This window comes from Nilaparvata lugens, chromosome 2 (genome assembly GCF_014356525.2).
Source record: "Nilaparvata lugens isolate BPH chromosome 2, ASM1435652v1, whole genome shotgun sequence".
In the NCBI taxonomy this organism is placed as follows: Eukaryota; Metazoa; Arthropoda; class Insecta; order Hemiptera; family Delphacidae; genus Nilaparvata; species Nilaparvata lugens.
Window position 1 is genome coordinate 67,300,867 of NC_052505.1, and position 26,426 is coordinate 67,327,292.

The 26,426-nt window shown below is 36.1% G+C and overlaps 2 protein-coding genes across 6 annotated transcripts; one reads left to right on the forward strand and one right to left on the reverse strand.

Moving 5' to 3' along the window:
- Positions 1-1,086: 1,086 nt before the first annotated feature.
- LOC111063750 (N-alpha-acetyltransferase 35, NatC auxiliary subunit) lies at positions 1,087-16,940 on the reverse strand. Of its 4 annotated transcripts, XM_022351432.2 has the most exons (7): positions 16,893-16,926; positions 16,477-16,535; positions 15,724-15,821; positions 8,985-9,133; positions 6,938-8,419; positions 4,783-5,040; positions 1,087-1,377 (listed from the first exon to the last, which is right to left on the reverse strand). In XM_022351432.2, exons 2-7 carry the CDS (start codon positions 16,530-16,532, stop codon positions 1,237-1,239), a joined length of 2,184 nt encoding a protein of 727 aa, XP_022207124.2. In that variant the 5' UTR covers positions 16,533-16,535; positions 16,893-16,926; the 3' UTR covers positions 1,087-1,236. The 4 variants fall into 4 exon arrangements, with proteins under 4 accessions (XP_022207124.2, XP_022207131.2, XP_039278461.1 ...); XM_022351439.2 differs by lacking the exon at positions 16,477-16,535 and having other exon boundaries at positions 16,801-16,940; XM_039422527.1 differs by lacking the exon at positions 16,477-16,535 and having other exon boundaries at positions 16,893-16,937.
- Positions 16,941-17,029: 89 nt separating this feature from the next.
- LOC111063832 (NADH dehydrogenase [ubiquinone] 1 beta subcomplex subunit 6) lies at positions 17,030-25,704 on the forward strand. Of its 2 annotated transcripts, none has more exons than XM_039422528.1 (3): positions 17,030-17,569; positions 20,979-21,080; positions 25,458-25,704. In XM_039422528.1, the coding sequence occupies exons 1-3, from the start codon at positions 17,300-17,302 to the stop codon at positions 25,596-25,598; spliced, it is 513 nt and encodes a 170-aa protein (XP_039278462.1). In that variant the 5' UTR covers positions 17,030-17,299; the 3' UTR covers positions 25,599-25,704. The 2 variants fall into 2 exon arrangements, with proteins under 2 accessions (XP_039278462.1, XP_022207206.1); XM_022351514.2 differs by lacking the exon at positions 25,458-25,704 and adding an exon at positions 22,861-23,107 and having other exon boundaries at positions 17,129-17,569.
- The last annotated feature ends 722 nt before the right edge of the window (positions 25,705-26,426 follow it).

The following is a 26,426-nucleotide window of genomic DNA, read 5'->3' on the forward strand; positions in this document are numbered from 1 at the left end:
CTTCTGTTGGTGGTAATGATTCATCCTGTTGTAGAGGTATGTGGTTGAAAATCGGGAGAATTTCTACAGGTTCTGGACAGTTTAGAAGATTTTCAAAATAATTAGCTAGTACTTCACAATTTTCTTCATTGCTAAGTGCAAGACTTCCATCTGGCTTCTTGAAGCAAACGTTTTGAGGAATGTAACCTTTAATTTGATTTGAAAACGTTTTGTAGAATCTGTGCGTGTTATAATTTTTAAAATCGGATTCAATTGATTCTATTTGCTGAGTTACATATTTTCTTTTCTCTTGTCTGATGATTTTGTTTGAAAGTTTTCTTGTTTCTAGAAAGTCTTTGTGGGTCATCTCATTCTTATTTGAAGAGTATTTTTCAAACGATTTTTTGCGTGATTCAACTGCTTTTTCACATTCCCTGTTCCACCATGGATGTTTCGGTTTCTTTTGTAGTGGTATGTGTTCCTTTGCTATTTCTGTAATTTTTTCTTTGAATTCTTGCCAGTTATTTGCAGGAACATTTTCCCATTTTGTTGCTGTTTCGGACTCTTTTAAACAAAATTTTTGACTTTGCAGCTTTCTTGAGACTGGTTAGGAGGAGAACATATCAAAAGTCCCCATTCCTAACTCATGTGCTAAGGGGATAAGGGTGGTTTAAAAGTTGAATTTTTCACTTCCACGCTCATATCTTTAGAAAAATGCATTCAACCGACATAACTAACAATTCAAAAATGAAGCTTGATAAATTCTCTACACTTTTTGTTCAGTGGAATTTTGTGATATTCCCAACAGTTCCCGAGATATTCGAGCTCGAATATACTGAAAATATCCAGTATAAGCTGGATTCACACATAGCAGTATCAGTGTTTGTGTACATTGAAAATAAGTATTTTCATAGCAGAGTGACCACTCAGCCCAGCCGAGCAAATATTTATATCAATAGTCCCACCCATTAGACTTACGGGAATAATATTTGCATTGTATCGGACATTTACACTGTACACTGATACTGATGAGTGGGAATAATCCGACTTTATGGTCTGTTTACTGCTTAGTTTTATGTAAATAAACCAGTTTGAGACAACTAAAACAACACAGAACAGAAAATATATTTTCAAATAAGTTACTTGTTTACTGATTTTTCACATCGTAAAGACAAAAAGCCAAGTTATAGAACATTCATAGGATGAGAAATTGAGAAACTATATAGACAATTTGGAAATAAGTACAATGTAGGTTACTTAGCATATCTTGATAATGGGGAACTGGTGGTGACAGGAGAAATCGAATTCTGGAGGAGTGGATGAATCTTTTTTATGACCAGTAGCGAGTAACTTCAGAACAACAAAATTCGTTTTGGCAACTCTCATAAGATCCTGTATCTGAAATTAAGAAGAAATGATTTTGTAATTAACATACTACCAAGAAAAACATTTGAATTTAAATGAAAAACATACACAAATTAAATATGTTCACTTACTTACAAATCAAGATCTACTTCATAAAGTTGATTATTCTAAAGATGAAGAATGTTGAGCACGAATATCAGCGTGCCACACTCACCAAGTCAATTGCCAAGCGGCTATATACAGGTTTGGTGAGAATTATGAAAACAGCTTAATATTTCTTCTGCAAGGATAATTTGATAATAGGTTTCAATAGTGATCCTATTCGAATTAAGGTCCCCTGAGACCAAAAAAGCGGTTTTTGGGTATTGATCTGTATGAGTGTATGTGCGTCTGTGTACACGATATCTATCTCCCAATTAACGGAATGACTTGAAATTTGGAACTTAAGATCCTTACACTATAAGGATCCGACACGAACAATTTCGATCAAATGCAATTCAAGATGGCGGCTAAAATGGCAAAAATGTTGTCAAAAACAAGGTTTTTCGTGATTTTCTCGAAAACAGCTCCAACGATTTTGATCAAATTTATACCCAAAATAGTCATTGATAAGCTCTATCAACTGCACACGTCTCATATCTGTAAAAATTCCAGGAGCGCCGCCCCATCTATGCAAAGTTTGATTTTAGATTTCCAATTATCAGGCTTCAGATACAATTTAAACAAAAAAAATCAAATGGAAAAGATTGAGCATGAAAATCTCTACAATAAATGTTCAGTAACATTTTCACCTAAAATTGAAAATAAGCTCTAAATTCGAGAAAATGTGATTATTCAATTGCAAATTATTGTTGATTCTATTAAATCATTAACTATGAAGAGATAGCAGACCTCGCGTGTCTCCAGCGTTATTGCCCTTTCACCAGCTGGCTCAGATCTTTAAATAGTAGACTTGAGATGCGCGTGAACACTAGCGTCAGGTGATCAATTTTCATAACGGCAAGGAAAGTTGTGTGAGTGCGCCACACCAGATTTTTTTCAAATTGTCAAGGTGCGTACAGATTTTCGCTCTGCTCCGCGATCGAACGTCACTCGAGCAGATCGATTGATGATCGCAGGTGGAGCAAGAGTGGAACGCGAGAAGAGCGTGTAACAGAGCTCGAGCTTGGCAAGTTTCTAGGTCGAACCACGGAATAAGAAAACCATGTGTTCTTGAGTGTTCTTTACTCCGTGGTCGAACTAACCAATAGTTGCGCGTCAACGTTTTTGTTTGTTAATAGTTACGATCTTTGTGTTAGCAAATAAAATTATCAAAATTAATAATTATTAAATTAAATAATATTAAGTTATAAAAGCATTATTATAATAATAGGTACCGGCATATTAGCATTTAGAAGAAAGAAGCCGAACTCCCAATCAAGCCATTTACCTTTTGAAACATTGACAGACATTACCTTTCATAATAAAACATTAAATAAATGCAATAATCATAATATTTATTATATAAACATAATGTATTATTAGGCTACCCAGCAATCCCCTGGTAAGAATATTTTATTTAGTTTTGTCACCCGATCAGCTTGATTGGACGTTTCACAATTGTGAGGTTAGGTTGTAGCGAAGTTAACAATAAGAAAAGAGCGGAGCGATCATCCTTCGAACCTCAAGCAAACAATTGCGTTAAGCTGCGTAAACATATACGCACTTCCAACCCGCACCGAGCACGCTCCGCCTTCGTACCGCCCTCGTTCCTCCATCGTACCACAGTGTCGCTCCGCCCGCGCACCCATCATGAACGTTACGGAAGATGTTAGATCTTCTCGCGTTCCCCAGTCGAACCACTGTTGCTCCCCGGTCGATCATCAATCGCTCTGCTTGAGTGACGTTCGGTTGCGGAGCAGAGCAAAAGTCTGTACGCACCTTAACATCTCGCGTAACGTTCATGATCGGAGCGAGTGCGGAGCGTGTTCGAGGCGCGTATATATGTACGCACCTCATAATATGTGAGATGTTATTACTTACACTCAAAACAGTGAAATTTCATAGTTTAGATTTTTTAGATCTTCTATTTATTTATTCATTGGATAGAGTAAACAATACAGTAGTAGTAAAAGAAAAAACAGCCTACTGCCCAAAACTTCTTCAATTCTGTCTATTGTCCAAATATTATAGTTTTCCATGTAGGCCTACTCATTTTTCTCATTGTTGTATGATTAGTATCACATTAGTATCTCTGAATGTGAATAACTTTTAAACTGTTTGAAATATTGAAAATATTGATGTGGGGTTATCACCATTTATTTTTTCTTGAATTTAAAAAAAATAAAGTTAGATTCAAAATGGAAGACCAAAATTTTGAAGCGACAGAAAAGTAGTTTTTTTTAATTGAAATTGGATTCCCAATGAAACCTACTGTCAAATTATCCTTATAAAAGAAGTATTAAGCTGTTTCCATAATTTTCACCAACCCTGTATGGTCATGCTCGACGACATTTGTAGGCACTTGGTGAGAGTGTGAAAGCGGCATTAGGCCATCATTGCATGCTAAAAATCAAGATAATATCGGCCCAACTTTATTATGTACAGAGTACACAACTTTATTATTTTTTATTTATGTACAGAGTAAATTAGTCAAACCGCACTATAAGTATTGAAAAAATCCAAAACTGGATAGAAACTGTTATTTATGTTATATTTTGCATCAGTCTAGAAATAATTTCCTATTTGTGTGGAAACTTCTCATTGTTTGACTGAGATCTTGAACTATTTTATACATTCACTTAAACCTTTACTTTTCTTTCTGCTTTCTTTCTTTGCTCTCTTTTCTCTTCGCGTAAATTGGATTTTTGTTTTCCTTCTAAACATCCTGAAGATTCTTGTGATTGAAGATTGTTGTGATTTCGATTTTGAAGTGTACCACACCAGATTTTATTTAACTTTTATTCAAATTTAGTTTACACAGCTTACATAATTCTTTTCAGAATTGAATTCTCTACAATTTTTATTGCGAAAAATTATTTGTTTACTGGTCATTAAAGAAAGTTATTGTGCATCAAACGTAAGAGTCTTGTTTTTCTACTTGGATTTTTTGCATATTTCAACTTTTTTCTCAAAAACTACTCACACTACAGCTTCCAGACTAGTTTTATTCAATTTTTCAGATATTTTTCCATATGAATTCAGCATAAGTTTTTCAAAAACTAGTCCCCAAACAATTCAGCATCGGTGTATTTCACCAGAGGAACTGAATTCCGGGCGAAATCTTTCACCATGTATAGCTCGCTAATGAAGCGTTTATGGATATATGTTTATAAGAACTTTTTTCTTATTTTTACCTCCACTATCACGTATTAAATTATTTGACCATTCACCAATCACCCTGTATATTATTGTTATGAATTGTGATGGATTAGTGTGATAATTCGGCTATTGGCGTACCTCATTGTCGGGCGGCTGTGCTATGGACTCGAGGAAGGTGCGCGCGGTGTGGAAGTGCTTGCATCCGGCCAGGTAGAGCGAGACAGAGCCGGCCTGCTGCAGCGAGGCGGCCATCTCGCGAAACTCGCCGTACTGCACGGGCGGCGGAGTCAGCAGACCCGTGAACGGCGCGAACCGGTGCTCGTAACGCACTCGTTCGCTGTCGAACTCCGCGTGCGGCAGTCGCACCTTTCCGTCCAGCTTGAAGCCTACCATTGCCTGCGCATCATCCAAACAACAACACACAGTCATTAACTCATATTATTTTATTTATTTATCTTTTCAACAGAGACAAAACACAATCACAAAATGGTTGGAAATGGAAAACAGGCTTATAGCCCTTACTATTCCAACAGAGACAAATCACAATCACAAAATGGTTGGAAATGGAAAACAGGCTTATAGCCCTTACTATTCCATTCCCGAATTTTGATTGAAAATTGGTCCAAAAGAGGTTGTGATTCGTTAGCATTAATAAACTTCATAGCTAGAAGAATTGAAATATATGTTAAACAAATTAGGTACTTCTTTTTTTCTATTGGAATAAGTAAATTGAATTGAATTCCTAATTTTCAAAAGTTGTCCAATTGGAGGTTAATATACTCCTACAACTATTAGCATTACTTTAAATATATCAACTTTTCACAAGAACTATAAGTAAAACTCTTATCAATTTTGGTTTTGAAGGCTATAAAACTCAAATAACAAACTAAAATATATTAAATTGCACTTGGAATTGTTCACCTAAAGTGTACACATCCATGAGAGCTACGGATGTAGTCTTAGGGCCGTATTCAAAACAGCGATCTTAGTCATGTTTGCTTCTGTAAGTTCAATTTGAACTGAGATCTGTATTCAAAAGCTATACATAGAGGACAGATAGCATACTATAGGTCGTTTGTGTTCCAAATTTTCAAAATCCAAACATTTCAAAATAAGATTTTTTGGGTTACTCAAGCCGATTACTGTCGACTACTGTCTATTATTACTGTTTTATTAGGGTGAGAGTGTAAGAAAGGCACAGTAAAGGAGAGACAACTAGGGTCACATAGTTTCACGAAAAAGAACTACTAGAACCATAGCCTACTACTAGGACAAACCTATTGCTCTGAAGTGTTATAATTGTTGAATGTTGAAATATTATTTATATGACAACATCGCTAATTTTCGGGATCAATCAAACAGCAAGGACTGCATCTATAACTTGTTCAATATAAATTATATCAGCTCTGAAATACTTTAAACACTATACGTATTCACCTTAGCATGAGGTGCCACGTATTTTATGTTTGCATTGCACCATATTTTTATAATAGAAGAGTAAAAATTCCGTGCAATACGTCAATTCTTTTTAAAAGACCTCGATTTGTTACTGCAGCCTCCTCTCAAACGTATATAAAATTAATGTACCAAGTACTAGCCTCAAACAGCCTTTTCTATCACGTCACATACAGCATTGCTAATATATATACATTGCTAATATAATTCAGCATTATAAATTAAGAGTGCGGCCAGACAGGGAGCGATCTACGGGCAGAATTCATTAGGATATAGATAGTCATTTAAGATACAGATACCCACATAATTGCAGAGCGTTATCCTTAATTGATAGCCATTGATGTCCCCAATAAAATGGTTTTGATTAACATCATTGAACCCAGTCGACTGTAAGGTGAGCTGACAGAGCGTCAGTTGAGTAGTGGTTAGGGAGATTCTTTGTTTTCACAAAGCGAATTTACTGTTATCGAATTTTATTTTTACTGGTGATATTACTGTTCAAATACATTTTAGCTCATCGAGATCCTTTTAAAAACTCTATTAAAATTTAGTATACAACAATTTAAGGAAACAATAATGTGTTACACATTTCATTAGGATTGATTAGGAAATCAAGACAGAAATAATCTACAGTGAAGTTTATCCATATTCCTTCAGCTCAGTACCCTTGCCTGAAGTCGCAGCTGGGTTTGAATTCTAGTTCTAGCAGTAATTATTGTCAAGTTTGAATTACTAACTTATTCCTTTTTCAATGCCATCCGTTTGAGTTTTGAGTCATCCCATTCCGACTAATAATAACGTAATTCTTATTGTTTCCAGCTGAAATAAAATAACTCACCTTATAGTATCCGCCGCACATGTTTTGAAGAGCTTGATAAAGAGTGATTTGACTAGCATACGGCCTTGTTCTCTTCTTCTTTGTCTTGTTTCTTCTCTGCGATCGGTTCTTTCCTTCTCCGCTACTGATCATCTCCTGTTCAGCCAGGAAGGTGTCGGCTCTCGTTAGAGAAGACATCAGCCAGCCATAGAGAAATTCGTACAGGTACCAGAAAATATAGGGATACTCGTGAGTACTGTACAGTTCCAACTCGAAGCCAGACAACAGAAACATGATCATGATGCGAAGCAGAGGGTAGAGAACCCATGTGCCGAAGCAAGCTAGGTGCGGTCGAGGCGATTCCGATTTGAGGGAGAGATTGTGCAGGAAAACATCGACACGTTCTGCTTCGTCCTGAAGGGTTGCGAACTCCTCGAGCAGATGAGCCAACTTATCACGCTGCCTGGCCCGGTTGTGGCCGCACAACTGGATCAAATTCCCAAACGGCATCACACAGTGATTTAGAAAACCGTCCACGTACTCTTTTGCTTGCGGGTTGTTCAGGAGAGTCGACTTGTATGATAGTGCCGGGGGAGATATAAACGTTCTTGCCGCCTCTCTCAACGCTTCCACTTGACTTTTGTTGGACTGTGGCGTGTACAGCAGCTGCATTACACTGCGCGACACTATACATGGATTACTGCGGCTCATTTCAATAAACATGTCCAGCGCTGAATGAAATGACGTACAATTGACAATTTTACAAGCCTGCTTTAACCTTGCAATCAACTCATCCAAGTAGCGATATGCTTCTTCCCTGGTTTTGATTCGTGTGTAGCGGGGAAATGTGGGTGGTAGAAGTCTCTGGTTTACAAGAGGATCAAATCCGATGGCGATTGGTCCGTGGCTGTCGTCACTTTCGATTGGAGGTGCACCTCTCTCAACTGTTTTCGAAAGCAAAGGGATCGCCTCAGCACAAGTTGTCAACAGTTTGTGACACTCGCCAAGATTGCCACTGCCACTCTGGTTTTCGCGTTTATTGAGTACTGACAGCGATTGGTAAAAGAGGCGAGTGAATCGAACACGGGCGTGCAGCGCCAGGCAATCGTCCAACTCACTCATCTGTTGAGGCTCGGCAGGGGGTTTACTACGCAGCCGTCTGCCCAGCTCATCCTCGACCTCTCGCAGCAAGGCCACCGCCTTCTGCTCGGCCACATCCGGCAGCAACCTGTAGCCGTACGTGGTCGGCTGGAAGTCCTCTTCCTCGAACACGAAACCACGATTCACAAAGTCCTTGATCAGATCGACTATTTTGTAAATACAGATGCAGAATGCCTTCAGTGGCCTGTCCTGTATGAAGTGTGGCTTATGCAAATAGAGGTTTGTGAATACAGTCTGCACCAGAGAATGTCCCTCCAGCCATGAAACAAGGCACGCCAATGTACTGTCCACAATGCTTATCTGTTCAGAAAATGTCAGCCCTTGAAGCTTCAACTGGCCACTCTGAAAAAATGAAATGAGCTAGATGAGAAGGAAAATTCATTCCTTTGGAAAATAGAAATATACTGATTCATCAATTATTGAGTTAAAAGGAATTTAAATAGAAATAGTCAATTTTTAAATAATAATTATTATATTTTATGATCCATCGTAATTCTTTGTTTGTGGAGAGCAAGTACTGAAACACATAAAATATTCAAAGTTTTGAAACATTAAGTTGATTTGGATTAACAACAATGATCATGTTACTTCGATTTGCCGGCCTACTTAATCTAATTAAAATTAAAAACAAATTATTCTGCATCTCTCAATTTTAAATGAAAATTTTTTAAGCTTACTTATTTTATTGAACATTTTATAAATTTATATTGTATGAAATTAAATTTTTCAGAAAAAAGTTCATGAAATGCACTGATATTTGGATGAATTTTTGAAGTTTCTGGCTAATTGACTGAATATCCAAATATCGCACAACATGCAATATTACATTTGAATTAACTCGGAATTATTTTATTAATTTATTGCATTATAAATAATAATATTGTGATGTGATTAAGCGAGTACTCACGTCGACAGCCTGGTCGAATGTCATAGTGGCTTTGTTGCCTCGATTGCAGTGCATACCTGCGTCCATCTTCGGGTCCATCATTTCGATGGCTGACATCGCTTCGAATAATCCGAACAGTTCATCATGTAGAAGCTCTCCAAGCTCTAGATCTGTAAGCGATTAAAGCATCATATAGAAAGGTTACCTTCCTGAAGAATTTAATGCAAAGAAGAAAGTTATCTATAATAGTCTGATTATTATCTACAGTGTAGTGTGTAGCTATGGAGTACTTGAAATCCATATTTATTTTTTGGACATGTAATCAAAATTTGGGAATGGAATAGTTTTGGGCCAAGCCTGTTGTTCCTTCCCAATCATATTTATATGATTTGTTATTGTATCCACGTGGAAATAAATAAATAAATAAATAAAATTTATTACTTATTTAGCTAAACAAATATACTGAATTTTTTATCGATAAGCAACACTGTACCTAATCTTTGTTTTGTGTGTATACATATTATATTGAATCAATTAAATAAATTGTACGTTTCAATGAGTCAAATCAATCAAAAATTCGAATCAAAGTGGTACTTATTATAAAATCAAGACCAATATAAGATCCATCAACAAAATTCAAGAATAGACTAGAAAGTTGAGAATAAAACTAAATGAAGGTTCATTTCAATTTCAACAAGAACAAGGATCAGCCCAAGCCAATAACAATCAATTTGTGCCATGATAATGATAAGTATCTAGGTATGGCCTTCGCTGGAAGGCCTATCTCAAGAAGAGATTGGAATCAAATTTAATGAACTTTATTGGATGACTGGAAGAAACCCCATCCTTTCAATTCAAAACGAATCAGGTACTCCTCTACAAACTCAATTATATTAAATGTGGTAACCTCTGCGCTTCGAAGGAAGCATCACCCCCAGTACCTCTCTTTTGATGGTTTTGATATGGAGTGACTGCAAGTGGGTTCGAACATCCTAATTTCTCTGTATATAATTTCTTAGGGGGATATATACATTTTTACATGTTGATGGTAAATTATTTGTTTTTCGCTTTTCCGTTTGTATAATATTTTCTGAAGGATTATCTGGCTTATCTTAGACAGGTGGTGTCAATTGGTGGTGCTGTGTCGGTGGTGGTGCTTTTCCGTTTGTATAATCTTTTCTGAAGGATTAACTGGCTCATCTTAGAAAGGTGGTGTCAATTGGTGGTGCTGTGTCGGATGCTCGTGATTTATGCTGTGACGTGCCTCAGGGTTCTATCCTGGAACCTCTACTCTTTCTCATCTTCATCAACGACCTCAGGCTGGATGAAAGTGATCTGCTATTTGCGGATGACACAGCCCTAGTTGCCAGGGATGAGGATGATGACGTGGCAATACACACAGGTTTGCCCAACTGTTAGAGATTGCCAGTGATTGGTTCCAGGCTGTATGCTTCAAGACAAATGACGAATAAATGCAGTCTTATAACTATGAAAACTCTTCATCACTCATTAATACACGCCCATCTGGCCTATGGTTTATGCATTTACGAAGCCACGACCAAGAGTAATCTTGATAGAATTCTCATTCAACAGAAGAAATCACTAAGAATAATGATGAATAAAAAGACTGGACTCTGTAAAACTGTTTTTTCCCAGCTTGGCATTCTTACAGTTTACGGGCAATGTGTATTTAATGTTATTATGTATGTTAGGAACTAACCTGTAGGAGAACTACGGAATGAGACTCATGGCTACAATACTAGATTTGGGAGGATAACGGAAAGACACAGGTTAGAAGTTTTCAAGAAAAAGACGCACTACATGGGAAGGAAATACTTCACAATACAGCCTTTGGAGTTACAGGCAACATAGAATATCAAAAAATTAATTATAAAACTCAAGGAGTATGTAATAGCATTGTGTCGGTACTCCCTACAAGAGTTTACAGATCACACTGTAGGTATGTGACTGTTGTTTATCACTGGAATTTTCTGAAGGAGGTTTAAGACTTTTATATTAATTTTTATGTTATTACTTTCCTTGCCCTATTACCATAGGTAAGGAAAGTATTGCTTTCCAAAAAAAATTAAGGTACCCCAATTTCCAAATTTCTATACGTTTCAAGGTCCCCTGAGTCCAAAAAAGTGGTTTTTGGGTATTGGTCTGTATGTATGTGTGTGTGTGTGTGTGTGTGTGTGTGTGTGTGTGTGTGTGTGTGTGTGTGTGTGTATGTGTACACGATAATTATATCATCTCTCAATTAACGAAATGACTTGAAACTTGGAACTTAAGGTCCTTACACTATAAGGATCCGACACGAACAATTTCGATCAAATGCAATTCAAGATAGCGGCTAAAATGGCGAAAATGTTGTCAAAAACCGGGGTTTTCGCGATTTTCTCGAAAACGGCTCCAACGATTTTGATAAAATTTATACCCAAAATAGTCATTGATCATAGTCATAGTCAAGTCTCATATCTATAAAAATTCCAGGAGCGCCACCCCATCTATGGAAAGTTTGATTTTATATTTCCAATTATAAGGCTTCAGATACAATAAATTTAAACAAAAAAAGTGGAAAAGATTGAGCATGAAAATCTCTACAAGTAATGCTCAGTAACATTTACACATAAATTTGAAAATAAGCTTAAAATTCGAGAAAATGTGATTATTCAATTAAAAACTGTTGATTCTATTAAATCATTCACTATGAAGAGATAGCAGACCTCGTGTGTCTCCAGAGTTATTGTCCTGTCACCAGCTGGCTCAGATTTTTAAATAGTAGACTTGAGATGCGCATGAACACCAGCATCAGGTGATCAATTTTCATAACGAATCAGGTACTCCTCTACAAACTCAATTATATTAAATGTGGTAACCTCTGCGCTTCGAAGGAAGCATCACCCCCAGTACCTCTCTTTTGATGGTTTTGATATGGAGTGACTGCAAGTGGGTTCGAACATCCTAATTTCTCTGTATATAATTTCTTAGGGGGATATATACATTTTTACATGTTGATGGTAAATTATTTGTTTTTCGCTTTTCCGTTTGTATAATATTTTCTGAAGGATTATCTGGCTTATCTTAGACAGGTGGTGTCAATTGGTGGTGCTGTGTCGGTGGTGGTGCTTTTCCGTTTGTATAATCTTTTCTGAAGGATTAACTGGCTCATCTTAGAAAGGTGGTGTCAATTGGTGGTGCTGTGTCGGATGCTCGTGATTTATGCTGTGACGTGCCTCAGGGTTCTATCCTGGAACCTCTACTCTTTCTCATCTTCATCAACGACCTCAGGCTGGATGAAAGTGATCTGCTATTTGCGGATGACACAGCCCTAGTTGCCAGGGATGAGGATGATGACGTGGCAATACACACAGGTTTGCCCAACTGTTAGAGATTGCCAGTGATTGGTTCCAGGCTGTATGCTTCAAGACAAATGACGAATAAATGCAGTCTTATAACTATGAAAACTCTTCATCACTCATTAATACACGCCCATCTGGCCTATGGTTTATGCATTTACGAAGCCACGACCAAGAGTAATCTTGATAGAATTCTCATTCAACAGAAGAAATCACTAAGAATAATGATGAATAAAAAGACTGGACTCTGTAAAACTGTTTTTTCCCAGCTTGGCATTCTTACAGTTTACGGGCAATGTGTATTTAATGTTATTATGTATGTTAGGAACTAACCTGTAGGAGAACTACGGAATGAGACTCATGGCTACAATACTAGATTTGGGAGGATAACGGAAAGACACAGGTTAGAAGTTTTCAAGAAAAAGACGCACTACATGGGAAGGAAATACTTCACAATACAGCCTTTGGAGTTACAGGCAACATAGAATATCAAAAAATTAATTATAAAACTCAAGGAGTATGTAATAGCATTGTGTCGGTACTCCCTACAAGAGTTTACAGATCACACTGTAGGTATGTGACTGTTGTTTATCACTGGAATTTTCTGAAGGAGGTTTAAGACTGTTTTATACTAATTTTTATGTTATTACTTTCCTTGCCCTATTACCATAGGTAAGGAAAGTATTGCTTTCCAAAAAAATTAAGGTACCCCAATTTCCAAATTTCTATACGTTTCAAGGTCCCCTGAGTCCAAAAAAGTGGTTTTTGGGTATTGGTCTGTATGTGTGTGTGTGTGTGTGTGTGTGTGTGTGTGTGTGTGTGTGTGTGTGTGTGTATGTGTACACGATAATTATATCATCTCTCAATTAACGAAATGACTTGAAACTTGGAACTTAAGGTCCTTACACTATAAGGATCCGACACGAACAATTTCGATCAAATGCAATTCAAGATAGCGGCTAAAATGGCGAAAATGTTGTCAAAAACCGGGGTTTTCGCGATTTTCTCGAAAACGGCTCCAACGATTTTGATAAAATTTATACCCAAAATAGTCATTGATCATAGTCATAGTCAAGTCTCATATCTATAAAAATTCCAGGAGCGCCACCCCATCTATGGAAAGTTTGATTTTATATTTCCAATTATAAGGCTTCAGATACAATAAATTTAAACAAAAAAAGTGGAAAAGATTGAGCATGAAAATCTCTACAAGTAATGCTCAGTAACATTTACACATAAATTTGAAAATAAGCTTAAAATTCGAGAAAATGTGATTATTCAATTAAAAACTGTTGATTCTATTAAATCATTCACTATGAAGAGATAGCAGACCTCGTGTGTCTCCAGAGTTATTGTCCTGTCACCAGCTGGCTCAGATTTTTAAATAGTAGACTTGAGATGCGCATGAACACCAGCATCAGGTGATCAATTTTCATAACGGCAAGGAAAGTTGTGTGAGTGCGCCACACCAGATTTTGTTTGTTTTTTATGTTTATGTTATGTTTTATTGATGCTGTTCCTAAAGTACCTGTACATGATTATGAATAGACTTTTCAATCAATCAAACAAACTTGCATTGAACGAGGAGAAGACACAAAATCTACTCTTCGGAATCCACCAATCTTCGGGGATTGCAGTGTGAAGCTGTTTGGATTCATGAAGGATGCCACATTAAAATGGGATCAGCATGTTGACATGATCCGCAATAGACTATCAAGAGTCACCACATATTTGATGCGCAAGCTGAAAAGGTCACGCATGAGTGGTCATGTTTCTTGGGAGTACCTGGTTACAGCATACCATGGCCTCTTCCACAGCCATATCAATTTTGGCATTGTGCTTTGGGTCATGCAGGCGCCTACAGAAGAATCCTGTTCCTGCAAAAGAAGGTTCTCCGGATCATCACCTCATTTCATCGGCTGCAGCACTTTATGCCAATCTTTGGGAGACTGAAGAACTGACAGTCTATAGTCAGTAACTGTTTAGTTCGCTGTTACTGTTTAGAAGAGGCTAACATATCTTTCAGCAAAGAGGACATTTATTTATTTATTTATTTTCCAACGGTACACACCAATTACAACAATCAAAAAGCACAAAAAAGAAGCATATAAATAAGAATAATAATAATAATACTAATAAGCATAATTATAACCTAATAATAAGCATAATGACAAGCATAACAATAACAAGCTAAGTTAAAGAGGATTGGCTAGTGCCCCCTAAGTATACATATTACATAATGAAGCTAAATTTTAAAGCAAAGCAATGAAGGTAAAGCATTCAAAGTAGCCTATAGCCAAATAAAAGAGAAAAATAAATTAGGCAAACCTCAGCATTAGATCACTAACAAGTAATCACAAAGGGTATAACAAAATACATGCATAAAAAAACAAAAGGAGAAAAAATGATAAGACGAAAGATATATAAATATCAGCTAACAACAAAGAAGGAGCTAGAGTCCCCACCGCATGGCTGCCCTCCTGAAAGCTACCACGGACACATCAAAGAAATCAATTCCTGCCGCAGCAGCCTCACAACCAGATCGCAGCACCCTTGATAAACCACTATTGTATTCGTAAGCTGTTGTATGAAGACGTCGTCTGAAGATCGTCCTGGAGCGGGTCCCTCTTGGAGCACAGATATCAATGACATGTACACAGCCACAACACAAGGAGTAGGAATGATATCAATTTGCCAGACTGACTTGATCACATAATAGCTTCCCTGTCATTTAGGATTTACAAGAGGATACCGGTGTATTTCCGTGAGCGCAGGAGGAGAAAATCTTCGAGAGGGCAGCTTCGTGTGAAGCTTGTGAGTCTGGCACTCTACTCCCTGGATGAAGAGGCAGTTCAATGTTTTTTTAAATTTAGGACTGACCTCTCATCTTGATCTTAGTTTTTATTATTATATTTCACATTTTTGATGCAATCTCCAGCAAGTGCTGGTCATGGATGGACATTACTGAATATCAAATTTTATTTTTCTAAGATTCATTGTTTTTCATAATACATATTTTCCATTTATTTATTATTCTTAATTAATTTCCAATTCTTCTGTTTCTAAATCCCAAAATCTGAAGTTTTGATTGCTTATTTACATCGGATTTCCACGTGGTCTTTTCGTGGACCGAAATCTTGAATTTGCTAAGAATTTTGAAAACGAATTGTAAAAAGTCTAGAAGAAAAATACACATGGATGTTACAAACATATAGCCTAGACATACGCATACAGACCTATAGCCTCTTATTATATAGGTAGTATCTACCAAAAAATAGTTGAGAAATGACTTGATTTTATATTGAAATTTAAAACCAAAATTTACTGAACATTCAAGTACAATATATTTTGACTATATTTCCAAATGATTAGAAACAAAAAGAGTAGGCTACTTGAGTTACCTTTTACAGCAGTGAAGAAATCGTCAGTAATGTTTTCCCAGCTGTAACTATCCTTTGGATGGATTACAGGACTCATTGCTGGGCTGTTTCCTATGTACCTAGAATAAACAAAAATAGGTAACATTTTTTTAAGTAGGCTACACTACCAAAACAGTAGGTATAGGATTATTATTAGTCATTCAAGAAATTATGAAGTACACAAGCAGATCGGTTCCTCATCAAACACTATATCATACAGAATATATAAGATTTTTGAGAAAATATAAGCTAAAATCACGGTTTTCTTAATTGGAATGATGTTAGTATAAAAAACAGTTTAATAAAAATTTAGATCTGAGTCTGAAATTTTGAATGACTTGTTTAAAACCAAATCTCATTGATAAGTAAATATTTTTGGATTGGATTTTAGGTTTGATGAATTATGTCACAAACTAAAGCTATGGATTTTCCAAAGACCTATGCGGTTGTCTAATTTATTATTCCGTTTTTTCTAAAATTTTTGCCATTTTTAATTTCTTTTATACAGTACTGAAATTGTTTTCATTTTTCTGATAAAGTATAACTACTCCTGCATAGGTACCGTGATGCATTACGGTAGACCTACTGCCAGAAGAGTGCCGGTAAAAACAAGTTGAAGAATCATATTACATAGTTAGAAAAACAATATAGTTAGCATTTAAACGAAGCAAAGATTTCAGCCTTTAACTTGAACATTAGATTACTCACAAGACATTTAAATTGCTTCAAACTCACTCTTTCTTATCTTCTTCCAGGTTTGTTGGGGAAGACGACAAACTGTTATCAGCCATTAACTTTTATAAAAAATAAAATCAATTGATTAAAATAAGTTCAAGAGTTTTAAATTAATAGTGCGAATTTTATAATTCTAATATAAAATAAAAATTCTCTTTAATATTAATATTTTAGTTATTAGATTTTAAACAAAACAAACATAAAATAGTAACTAAAGGACAGGTTTAACTCTACTTACAGGTAGAGTTGGAAATGTAAAAATAATCAAATAGCCTAATTCTATGCATAGCCTACGACTAAAAAAAATAAGATTAAAATAATCACCTAATTTATAAATAATTGAACATAATAACATGTATAAAAGATTTTATAATAAAATTTTTATCAATATAATAATGAAAACACAAAAACCATACACTCTTGAATGAAAAGCAGACAGTAACAACATATGATGTTATGATGATATTCGGTAATCGTATTGGCATTGGCTTATAAAAGGTAAATAAACCACAGCTGATTCAAAACAAAATCTTCGAATTGATTGATAATTAATTTAATAGATGAATGATAGATAGTTTTAAAATTTCATGGATAAATTATTTTTCAAGATAGACAACAGTCACAACTGTACACACATATGATCCAATGATCAAGCAGGCACAGATGCTGATTTAATACCAGCTGATTAAATACCAATCCATTTTCGTTTTTGGATGCAATGTCAGTGTGAGTGCTGAGTGAAGGTTATTAGTGTACATTTGATCAATTTTATATCATTGGCAGTATAATTTAATAGTATCTTTCTTTGAACCATTTTTCAAATATGGGGTACCACGAACCACATGGATTTGAAACCCTTACAGGGGGTGTAAAAGCCATGAATTTGGAGGGTCGATTGGGTCGTGAAAGAGAAAGACTTCTTGGTATGTCTCCTGAGGAACGACAGTGGAGGAAGCAATGGGTTAAGGACCAACATTTATCTCCAAATGAGCCGAGATTTGTTCCAGAGCTGTACAAAGAATTAAACAATCCCCTAAGACGCCTGTATAGAAAACCACTTGATATGCTGTTTGAACCTCTTCAGGGAGTTTTGGTAAGATAACTGATAAAAGAAAAACCAACTATTCTCTTATCAGATCTTGATTTTTGTATAAATGTTTATACGGCTAAACTTCCCGTATAATTGCTTATCTCATTATGCAGTCTCTCAGCTTATAAATCACTACTAAAAAAAGCCATGAATTAAACAATCATAACGCTTTGTGTAACGCTAGTTTGCCTCCATGGTGCACATTGGGTAACGCTAAATGGACTAGCAAATGATGGCGGTCAGACAAACTTATGTTCTCCTGGCCGAAAAATACACAACATCTCAAAGAATTTGGATATATGCAGTATATATCTGGGCATTTGAGACTCATGAGCTATATGTGTTGTGTATCTGCAATACGCTAAATAAATAATAATCACCACTGTTAAGGTGCAATTCATTAGAGGCGTGTTGACACGCGCCGTTCAAGAGCCACACCTATAAACAGGCTTGTCGAGCCTTTAAGCAGGCAACTCGAGACGCCTCGCCAGTAAGGAATTGCTCCTTAAAGATAAATATTGAAATATTCGCATATGTTGGCCCGTTCATTGACAAACAAGAAATAAACTGCCAACATGCAAGTCCAAAAATAAACAGATACAAAATGTTTAATAGAACATAAACAAGCAGCAGGCTTCAAAGTAACAGTAAACTGTAAAGAAAATGAACCACTCTGGGCTAGGACGCAAAGAGAGTGATTTGTGATCCCTTAGGTATTATTATTTTTGAGGGACGGATTCAAGGATCCAAAGGTTCAAAGAACCCCACACGTCAACCAAAGTTTATTGTGCTCCTAAGTAGTATGTTAGTTAGGCAAACGTATAACTGTGTCCTTTACAAGATCCAGGGGTTTTTCCCTATGCTAACATCCCATTCATCACCTGGTTGCTTGTCGCAATCCAGTGTGATATGCTTGGCAGTCTCTTCAGAGTTCCAATTCTGACCTTCTTTGAAAATCCTTCCGCTGTGGAAAGGGCCGCCAAGTTGCCTCTAGGGCGCCTAGCTACCCTTGACTCAGTCTCTTGACCCACATTTGTGCCTAGAATTTTACCCATTTCTGGTCTCTTGGGTTTTTTCTTTTTGCCCCTCCGAAACTTCGCAGGGTCAAAAGCCTCACTTCTCCCAAGAAGTTTTGCCTGAATGGCCGCCCTTCTTGGAGCAGTGGTGAGGTTTGGTTTCTCCACCCACAAACTCGTGACCTAATTGAGTTTCGCTCCTGGCCTTTTTGTAGGTCCTTCCGCTGAGAGGGGACGCCAAACTGCCTTTAGGGCGCCCGGCCACCCTCGACTCAGCCTCTTGACTCACATTTGTGCCTTGAGTTTCACCCATTTCTGGACTCTTGGATTTTTCTTTTTGCCCCTCCAAAACTGCCCTGATGGTGCAGATCCCGTAGCTTTGAAGGCAAGGCAACTTTCCACGAACAGCTAGGGTAGTTTAATCAACCCAGACAGAGCCCCGCATGTCCAGGCAAGGCAAAAAACTATAGGAGGGCGCCTGGTATCCTGCAGGCACCGTTAGAGCCACCATATAAAAGTACCACTCATCAGCACGGTCCACATAACACCTTGGGTTGGCCTAAGAAGTAAGAATATGGCCAAGGAAGGCCGACAGATAGAAAAAGAGTGGCACAAAGCACCAAAGCCAGTCAGTGGAAAAAGTGCCATTCTAGAGATGAAAAGTTCCTAAGCATATTAAGAAGGAGAAGAAGGGCTTTGGAAAGGGGGTGCCTGTTAGTCGCCTCCTACGACAAGCAGGGATACTGTGGGTGAATTCTGGTTTTCAATACATTCTTGAGTACGATGTTCGACTTGAAGCTCCCCCAACCCACAGGGGGAGGATCCCCTAGGTAGCTATATATATATATATATATATATATATATATAATATATATATATATATATATATATATATATATATATATAGGCTATATATATATATATTATATATATTGGATTAATGATGTAGATATAATTTTTTTATTATGATCATATGATTATTATAATTATAAATATGATAATTCTCCAGGATATACATATAAATACGTATAGGATTACATTTCGCCCTCTGTGTGACCTGGCCCTTACATTTGCTGTGTCACATTTCAACAATTTTATTTTAAAGAATAGAAGGGATTTTATAATCTATTGTTTATTCTTGTAGAATGTTCAATCTAGAATGTAATAGTACGGTAGAGTTCAACAATTTGTTCTTACAAAACATTGGACGTATTTTCTCTTTTCCACCAATAGCATACTTCTCTAGCTTACTGATTAGAATTATGAGTGGAGCACAGTTGAAAGCTTTACTCATGTCAAAGAGTGTCAGATGCTTGTAAGGGCAATCGAAGCTCTTGTTGTTGAGCAGGTGCTTCTAAAGCCATGTTGGGCTTTGCTGAAGATGTCGTTCTTTTAAAAGTATTCCACCAATAATTGTTGTTGCGACAACTTTGGAAATGGTGGGCGGAACCGATATTGGTCCAAAGTCTGCTGGCTGGTTGATAGAGCTTTACTTGTAGATTGGCCTAGTCTTTGAAAGTCATATAATGTCTGGAAATCCACTACCTCTTTGACAACTATTCATGGCTCAGTCCCGTAGGTTCAGAAATGGATAGGGCTATTTCTTTCAATAGAACACAAATACTTGATAGTGTAATGGGACCCTGAGAAAAGTTATTTTTGTTGTTTATTGTTTGGTAAATTAACATGATGAAGGCGACAAAGGAACCACTTAGCTCAGAGTTGGTTGGTTGGCAATGAGGAGCTGTTACAATTTCCACGGGACTATTTTTGTACGGTTGACTATAGTATAATAAAATATTTAAAAATTTTGCATAATATCAATAATAATAATTGTGGTTTACATGATAACCCATTTTGTTAAATGTTCCAAATTCCTCTTCCAAATTGAATAAGAATACTCAAGACAGCTACGTATTTATTAAATTGACCTGAAACTGGTGTGACAACCAAAAATAGGCCAAGGTTATTCTAATAAATAATTGGCTAAAAAAATGTTTGTATGGAAATCAATCATAATATAATGTTAAAAGGTCAATAACACACAAAGAGCGGTCTAAAGAAAATAGAGATATAGATATTATTATTTATTCATTTATTATGTAGCCTATATCTATCTATTCCTATACCCTCTTATGACCACTGGAACTCGGAACGTGTGATCACTAACTGTGTGCACACACCTACAGCACAGAATACAAAGAATGTATACATCTGTGCCTACAGTCTTGGCCTATATATATATTGGTTATTTCAAAAATATATTATTTATAGTATGGGGGGGGCTTGTTAACTTCAGGCCACGTGCCTACATCACACATTGATGTAAAAACTCATATTTTATAATGCATTTTTTCGTCATCAATTTTATAAACAATATTCTTCAATTTTTTTAGGGGAAGCAGATGGCTCTAAATGTTCGTTATATAACTGGACGCTTTTTGATGTTTACCTTCGCAGGATTTTATGGAGCTTATTGGCTGAAATACAATGCTCATGTGAGTTGTCATGAAACTCAGTTATTTCTTGTAAATATATTATATACAAAATACTTTATTTTATGCTTCATTCTTGTTTTTCGGGTTATTCAATTTTTGTCTTCTGCTACTCTTACTTTCTTTCAGACGATATTTTTCTTATAATTACCAATAGAAAGATATAAGGGTACTTAATAATAATATTCTATTGTGTTTTGATATTTTTCTTTTTATTTGTCCTCAATCTCTCACCCCTTAGTGTCATCACTAGCCAATGATCTTTACTTTTGCTACTTGTTGGTAATCTGTTTATTTTTAATGGTTTATTCTGTTTTTTTTTTTGTATTGATTAATTTTATTTATTTGCCAAAAAATGGCTCTAATATTATCAATATTACATTTAATATACAGTAATAAATTATATATTTATAATATTCAATCTATATAATATTTCCTAATACATCATATATCCAACCATCCGAAATCGCTTTCAGAAGAAAGGCAAAATTCCCGCAAATTTCAGATATAATACGTTCAAAAAGTATTACTTTACATTACAGTTTTTTTTAGTGAAGTTCAATTCTTAGAGTAAAGTATTTTACCAGTTTTAATTAAAGTAAATAATACTATAGTCTATTTAATGGAGGTGTTTTCTAAATTTCCCGTTTTTTGTGAAAACTCAAATTATTCTAATATTTTATTAATCGAACAAGGTCCGGTCCCAATTAATTCGGATGATTAAAGTTCTACTGTAATTGAATATAGTATTAAATTAATATATCAATATTAAAAATTTAACACCATCCTATTGGGCTTTGTTACCACAGACTACTGTGTGGAAAGTGGTTGTCTCCGTGGCCACTGTGCTGTCTAATCGCACAGATAAGAGCTATGCTCTTGCTACACTTGTTGAGCAGGTGACCCATTTAGCCGACATTCTTCTAAGTGTTTGGAAATATCTTCCCGCTGGTTCAAACCCCATCTGAAGCTAACGGTCATTCTAATTATCAGCATCATCATTTCAATTACCCACGCACAAGCCTGGAGCTTTTGTGGGCATTACCATAAGAAAAGTATATATTGATAAGTCTTCGCCCTGGTCAGCCCTTGTCAGGCAAGAAATATTAAGTTTTAAATATGAGTATCTAATAAGAGAGAAGTCAATAATTATTCCCCTATCTCTGCTAATAATCAAATAGCCTAGTTTTGTTTTTCAGTTTTTTCATTTGAATCTCAATACATGTGATAGTAGCAATAGAAGTAGTAGTAGTAGTAGTACTACAGTAGAAGTATTAGTAATATAATATTAACAGGTAGTAGAAGAGGACCTCAGTTTTTCAATTATTCGAAGAATTCCAATTTCTCATAATCCAAAATTCAGTGTTTCCATGCAAAATTGTTACCTATGTAGATTATTAGATATTTTACCTAGATTTTTTCGGGATGAACTTGGAATTTAATTGTGATCGCATATTTTGTTCAATCCACATTCTCTCAAATCAATTTTTATATTTTCATCCTATCAACATAACATTGCCCTCTTTTGTCATGATATTTTCAAATTTTCATCCTCTTATCAACAGCAACTTCCTCTTGGCAACTTTGATTTGATCTTTTTTCCTTTGATTGGTGTAGAAATTTCCTTACACTGTCTATCTTTTTTTGGACATTATTTTAATATTTGATCAGAAATGTGTTTAATTAACGATTAGTTTTTGTTTTACTTTCTGCTTTTTTACACTGGGGGTAATTATTTGGTGTTATGATAATGTATAAATAATATATATGTTTTGTTTCGCAGACATGGGAGACAGCAAAAGGTTGGGACACCACATTGACCCGTCCCAGCATTCTGCCCGGCGAACCCGGTTTCCCGTGGGTGTCACAAAAATCAAAACCTTCTGATTACTATGACAAGGGATTCAAAGATTCTCCAATCTAGAATGGGTTTTGAAAGTAGAATATCAATCTTCTAATGCTTAATGTCAGCTGCCAGGTGCTGAACATGTTATAGGTAATTATAATAAATAAATATTGTTTTTATGTTATTTGTGTTACGAATTTATTTAATCTCCGAGTCTCTAATTATTTTTTCACAGCATTGCTTTCACTCAACCGTAATTTTTCTCCTTATTATGAGTTGTTATTAGTGCTTCCATATGAGGCTACTCAAGTATATTAGGTTTACTAGCCGTCAGGCTCGCTTCGCTCGCCATATCCGTCTAGCCAGGGGGCTCCGCCCCCTGGACCCCCGACTGGATCGTCCAGAAATGAGATCAGCGGGCTCGCCTCGCCCGCCTTCATTTTTCATTTGAGCATGCTTCATTCCATCAGAAAGTCAAAGTACTGAGAAAACGCAGAAAAGCTGAGAAAAACGATGATTTTGAGCGTATCTTTGATGAAATATTGAAGTCACCTCATCACAACATTTTTAGACCCTACCTACACCTCTGTCTACAATTTGGACATTTTCTGTCTATTACTTGATGAAACTGAGAACTGAGAAAACGCAAAAAAACGCTAATTTTGGGCGTATCTTTTACGTTATTGCAAATTCCTTCTAACACAACATTGAAGTCAGCTGATTCTGATTTGATGTGAACGTGTTTACAAAATAGTTAATGAAACGGAATCAGTTTATGCTTCTAGAATTGAATAAAGTATTTTGCAATAAGATACTATAATTTTATTTGGATGAATGAAATACAAATGAGATATTATAAACTATTCAAATTCAATTTTCAGAGTATAATAGAATCTAACCTCAAACCTCCTAGTACTGCGTTTATTACGAAACATGGTGAATAAACGGAATCAGTTTAAGTTTCTAGAATTGAATAAAGTATTCTGCAATAATATACTATCATTTTATTTGTATGAATGAAATACAGATGAGATATATATTATAGACTATTCAAATTCGATTTTCAGAGTAGGATAGAACTTCTAACCTAAACTTCCGTTGAGCGTTGACATTCAGATTGGCCAAATTTCAAGTGTGCTAAAACAGCTGATCAAAAACTTTATTATTATTTGTGTTTATTATTCAATAATTAAAACATTTATAATAATATCATCTTATTGTCATTTGAAAGAATAAAAAAGTATAAACTCCACCTCCCACATGATTGAACATAATCTTTTAGGTTATTTAGACAAATCAGAATAAAAATTCTTGGACAATTTCCTGATATTCAGATAACCTCAAATTTGCTAGAGCTATGACCTTCCAGTCTTGCTTTCGGAAGTGCCTAAAGGTTCGAACCCACTAGAACGTATCATACCATGACCGTGCCCGTACCGACACATGCAAAAAAATATTCTTTGCATCATTTGATATGTAATACACCCATTAGACCGTTCCGTCACCGGCCAAGCACGGAGCGTGCCATGCACGTCCAGGTCAACATTTGTCGGCCAGTATATTTTGTCTGTGACGGAACGCTCCTTGCATGGCACGTGACGCCTGCAAACCCCGTTGTAACCGCGCATGCACCGCGTTGGTAACCAGTTCACCGCTACATTCTCTTGCTAACTGACGCGTTCCCAACAACTTCTGACCGGGCATCATACGTGTATCATACGCGTACCATACGCATAATGTACTGGCATAGAACGCTGTTGATCCGTTGTAGTGGGCATAGTTGTTATTTTACGTGCCTGGCATGGTCTGACACGGTCCGTGTCTGGTACGTTCTAGTGGGTTCGAACCTTAATAAACGATTATTCTCATAATATATGTATATTGTTTTATTTTTCTGTGTGGCGAAAAATAGCGTTCGCACCATGGGCAAAAATGTGTTTCCGGCTCTCAATCTTTTCATTTGAATTTCAATACATGTGATAGTAGCAATAGAAGTAGTAGTAGTAGTAGTACTACAGTAGAAGTATTAGTAATATAATATTAACAGGTAGTAGAAGAGGACCTCAGTTTTTCAATTATTCGAAGAATTCCAATTTCTCATAATCCAAAATTCAGTGTTTCCATGCAAAATTGTTACCTATGTAGATTATTAGATATTTTACCTATATTTTTTCGGGATGAACTTGGAATTTAATTGTGATCGCATATTTTGTTCAATCCACATTCTCTCAAATCAATTTTTATATTTTCATCCTATCAACATAACATTGCCCTCTTTTGTCATGATATTTTCAAATTTTCATCCTCTTATCAACAGCAACTTCCTCTTGGCAACTTTGATTTGATCTTTATTCCTTTGATTGGTGTAGAAATTTCCTTACACTGTCTATCTTTTTTGGACATTATTTTAATATTTGATCAGAAATGTGTTTAATTAACGATTAGTTTTTGTTTTACTTTCTGTTTTTTTACACTGGGGGTAATTATTTGGTGTTATGATAATGTATAAATAATATATATGTTTTGTTTCGCAGACATGGGAGACAGCAAAAGGTTGGGACACCACATTGACCCGTCCCAGCATTCTGCCCGGCGAACCCGGTTTCCCGTGGGTGTCACAAAAATCAAAACCTTCTGATTACTATGACAAGGGATTCAAAGATTCTCCAATCTAGAATGGGTTTTGAAAGTAGAATATCAATCTTCTAATGCTTAATGTCAGCTGCCAGGTGCTGAACATGTTATAGGTAATTATAATAAATAAATAATGTTTGTATGTTATTTGTGTTACGAATTTATTTAATCTCCGAGTCTCTAATTATTTTTTCACAGCATTGCTTTCACTCAACCGTAATTTTTCTCCTTATTATGAGTTGTTATTAGTGCTTCCATATGAGGCTACTCAAGTATATTAGGTTTACTAGCCGTCAGGCTCGCTTCGCTCGCCATAACCGTCTAGCCAGGGGGCTCCGCCCCCTGGACCCCCGACTGGATCGTCCAGAAATGAGATCAGCGGGCTCGCCTCGCCCGCCTTCATTTTTCATGTGAGCATGCTTCATTCCATCAGAAAGTCAAAGTACTGAGAAAACGCAGAAAAGCTGAGAAAAACGATGATTTTGAGCGTATCTTTGATGAAATATTGAAGTCACCTCATCACAACATTTTTAGACCCTACCTACACCTCTGTCTACAATTTGGACATTTTCTGTCTATTACTTGATGAAACTGAGAACTGAGAAAACGCAAAAAAACGCTAATTTTGGGCGTATCTTTTACGTTATTGCAAATTCCTTCTAACACAACATTATTACACCCTAGCTGAGCTTCTGTACTTAATTTGAACATTTTCTGTTCATTTGTTCTCGATAAAGCTGAGTAAGCGCTAAAAAAACGCTGGAAAATGCAGATTTTGGGCGTATCTTTGGAAATTTTTCCAAATCTGTTCTTAGTGCGCCTCTTAAGGGCCAACTGAATATACCTACCAAAATTTGCACTGTATGGTG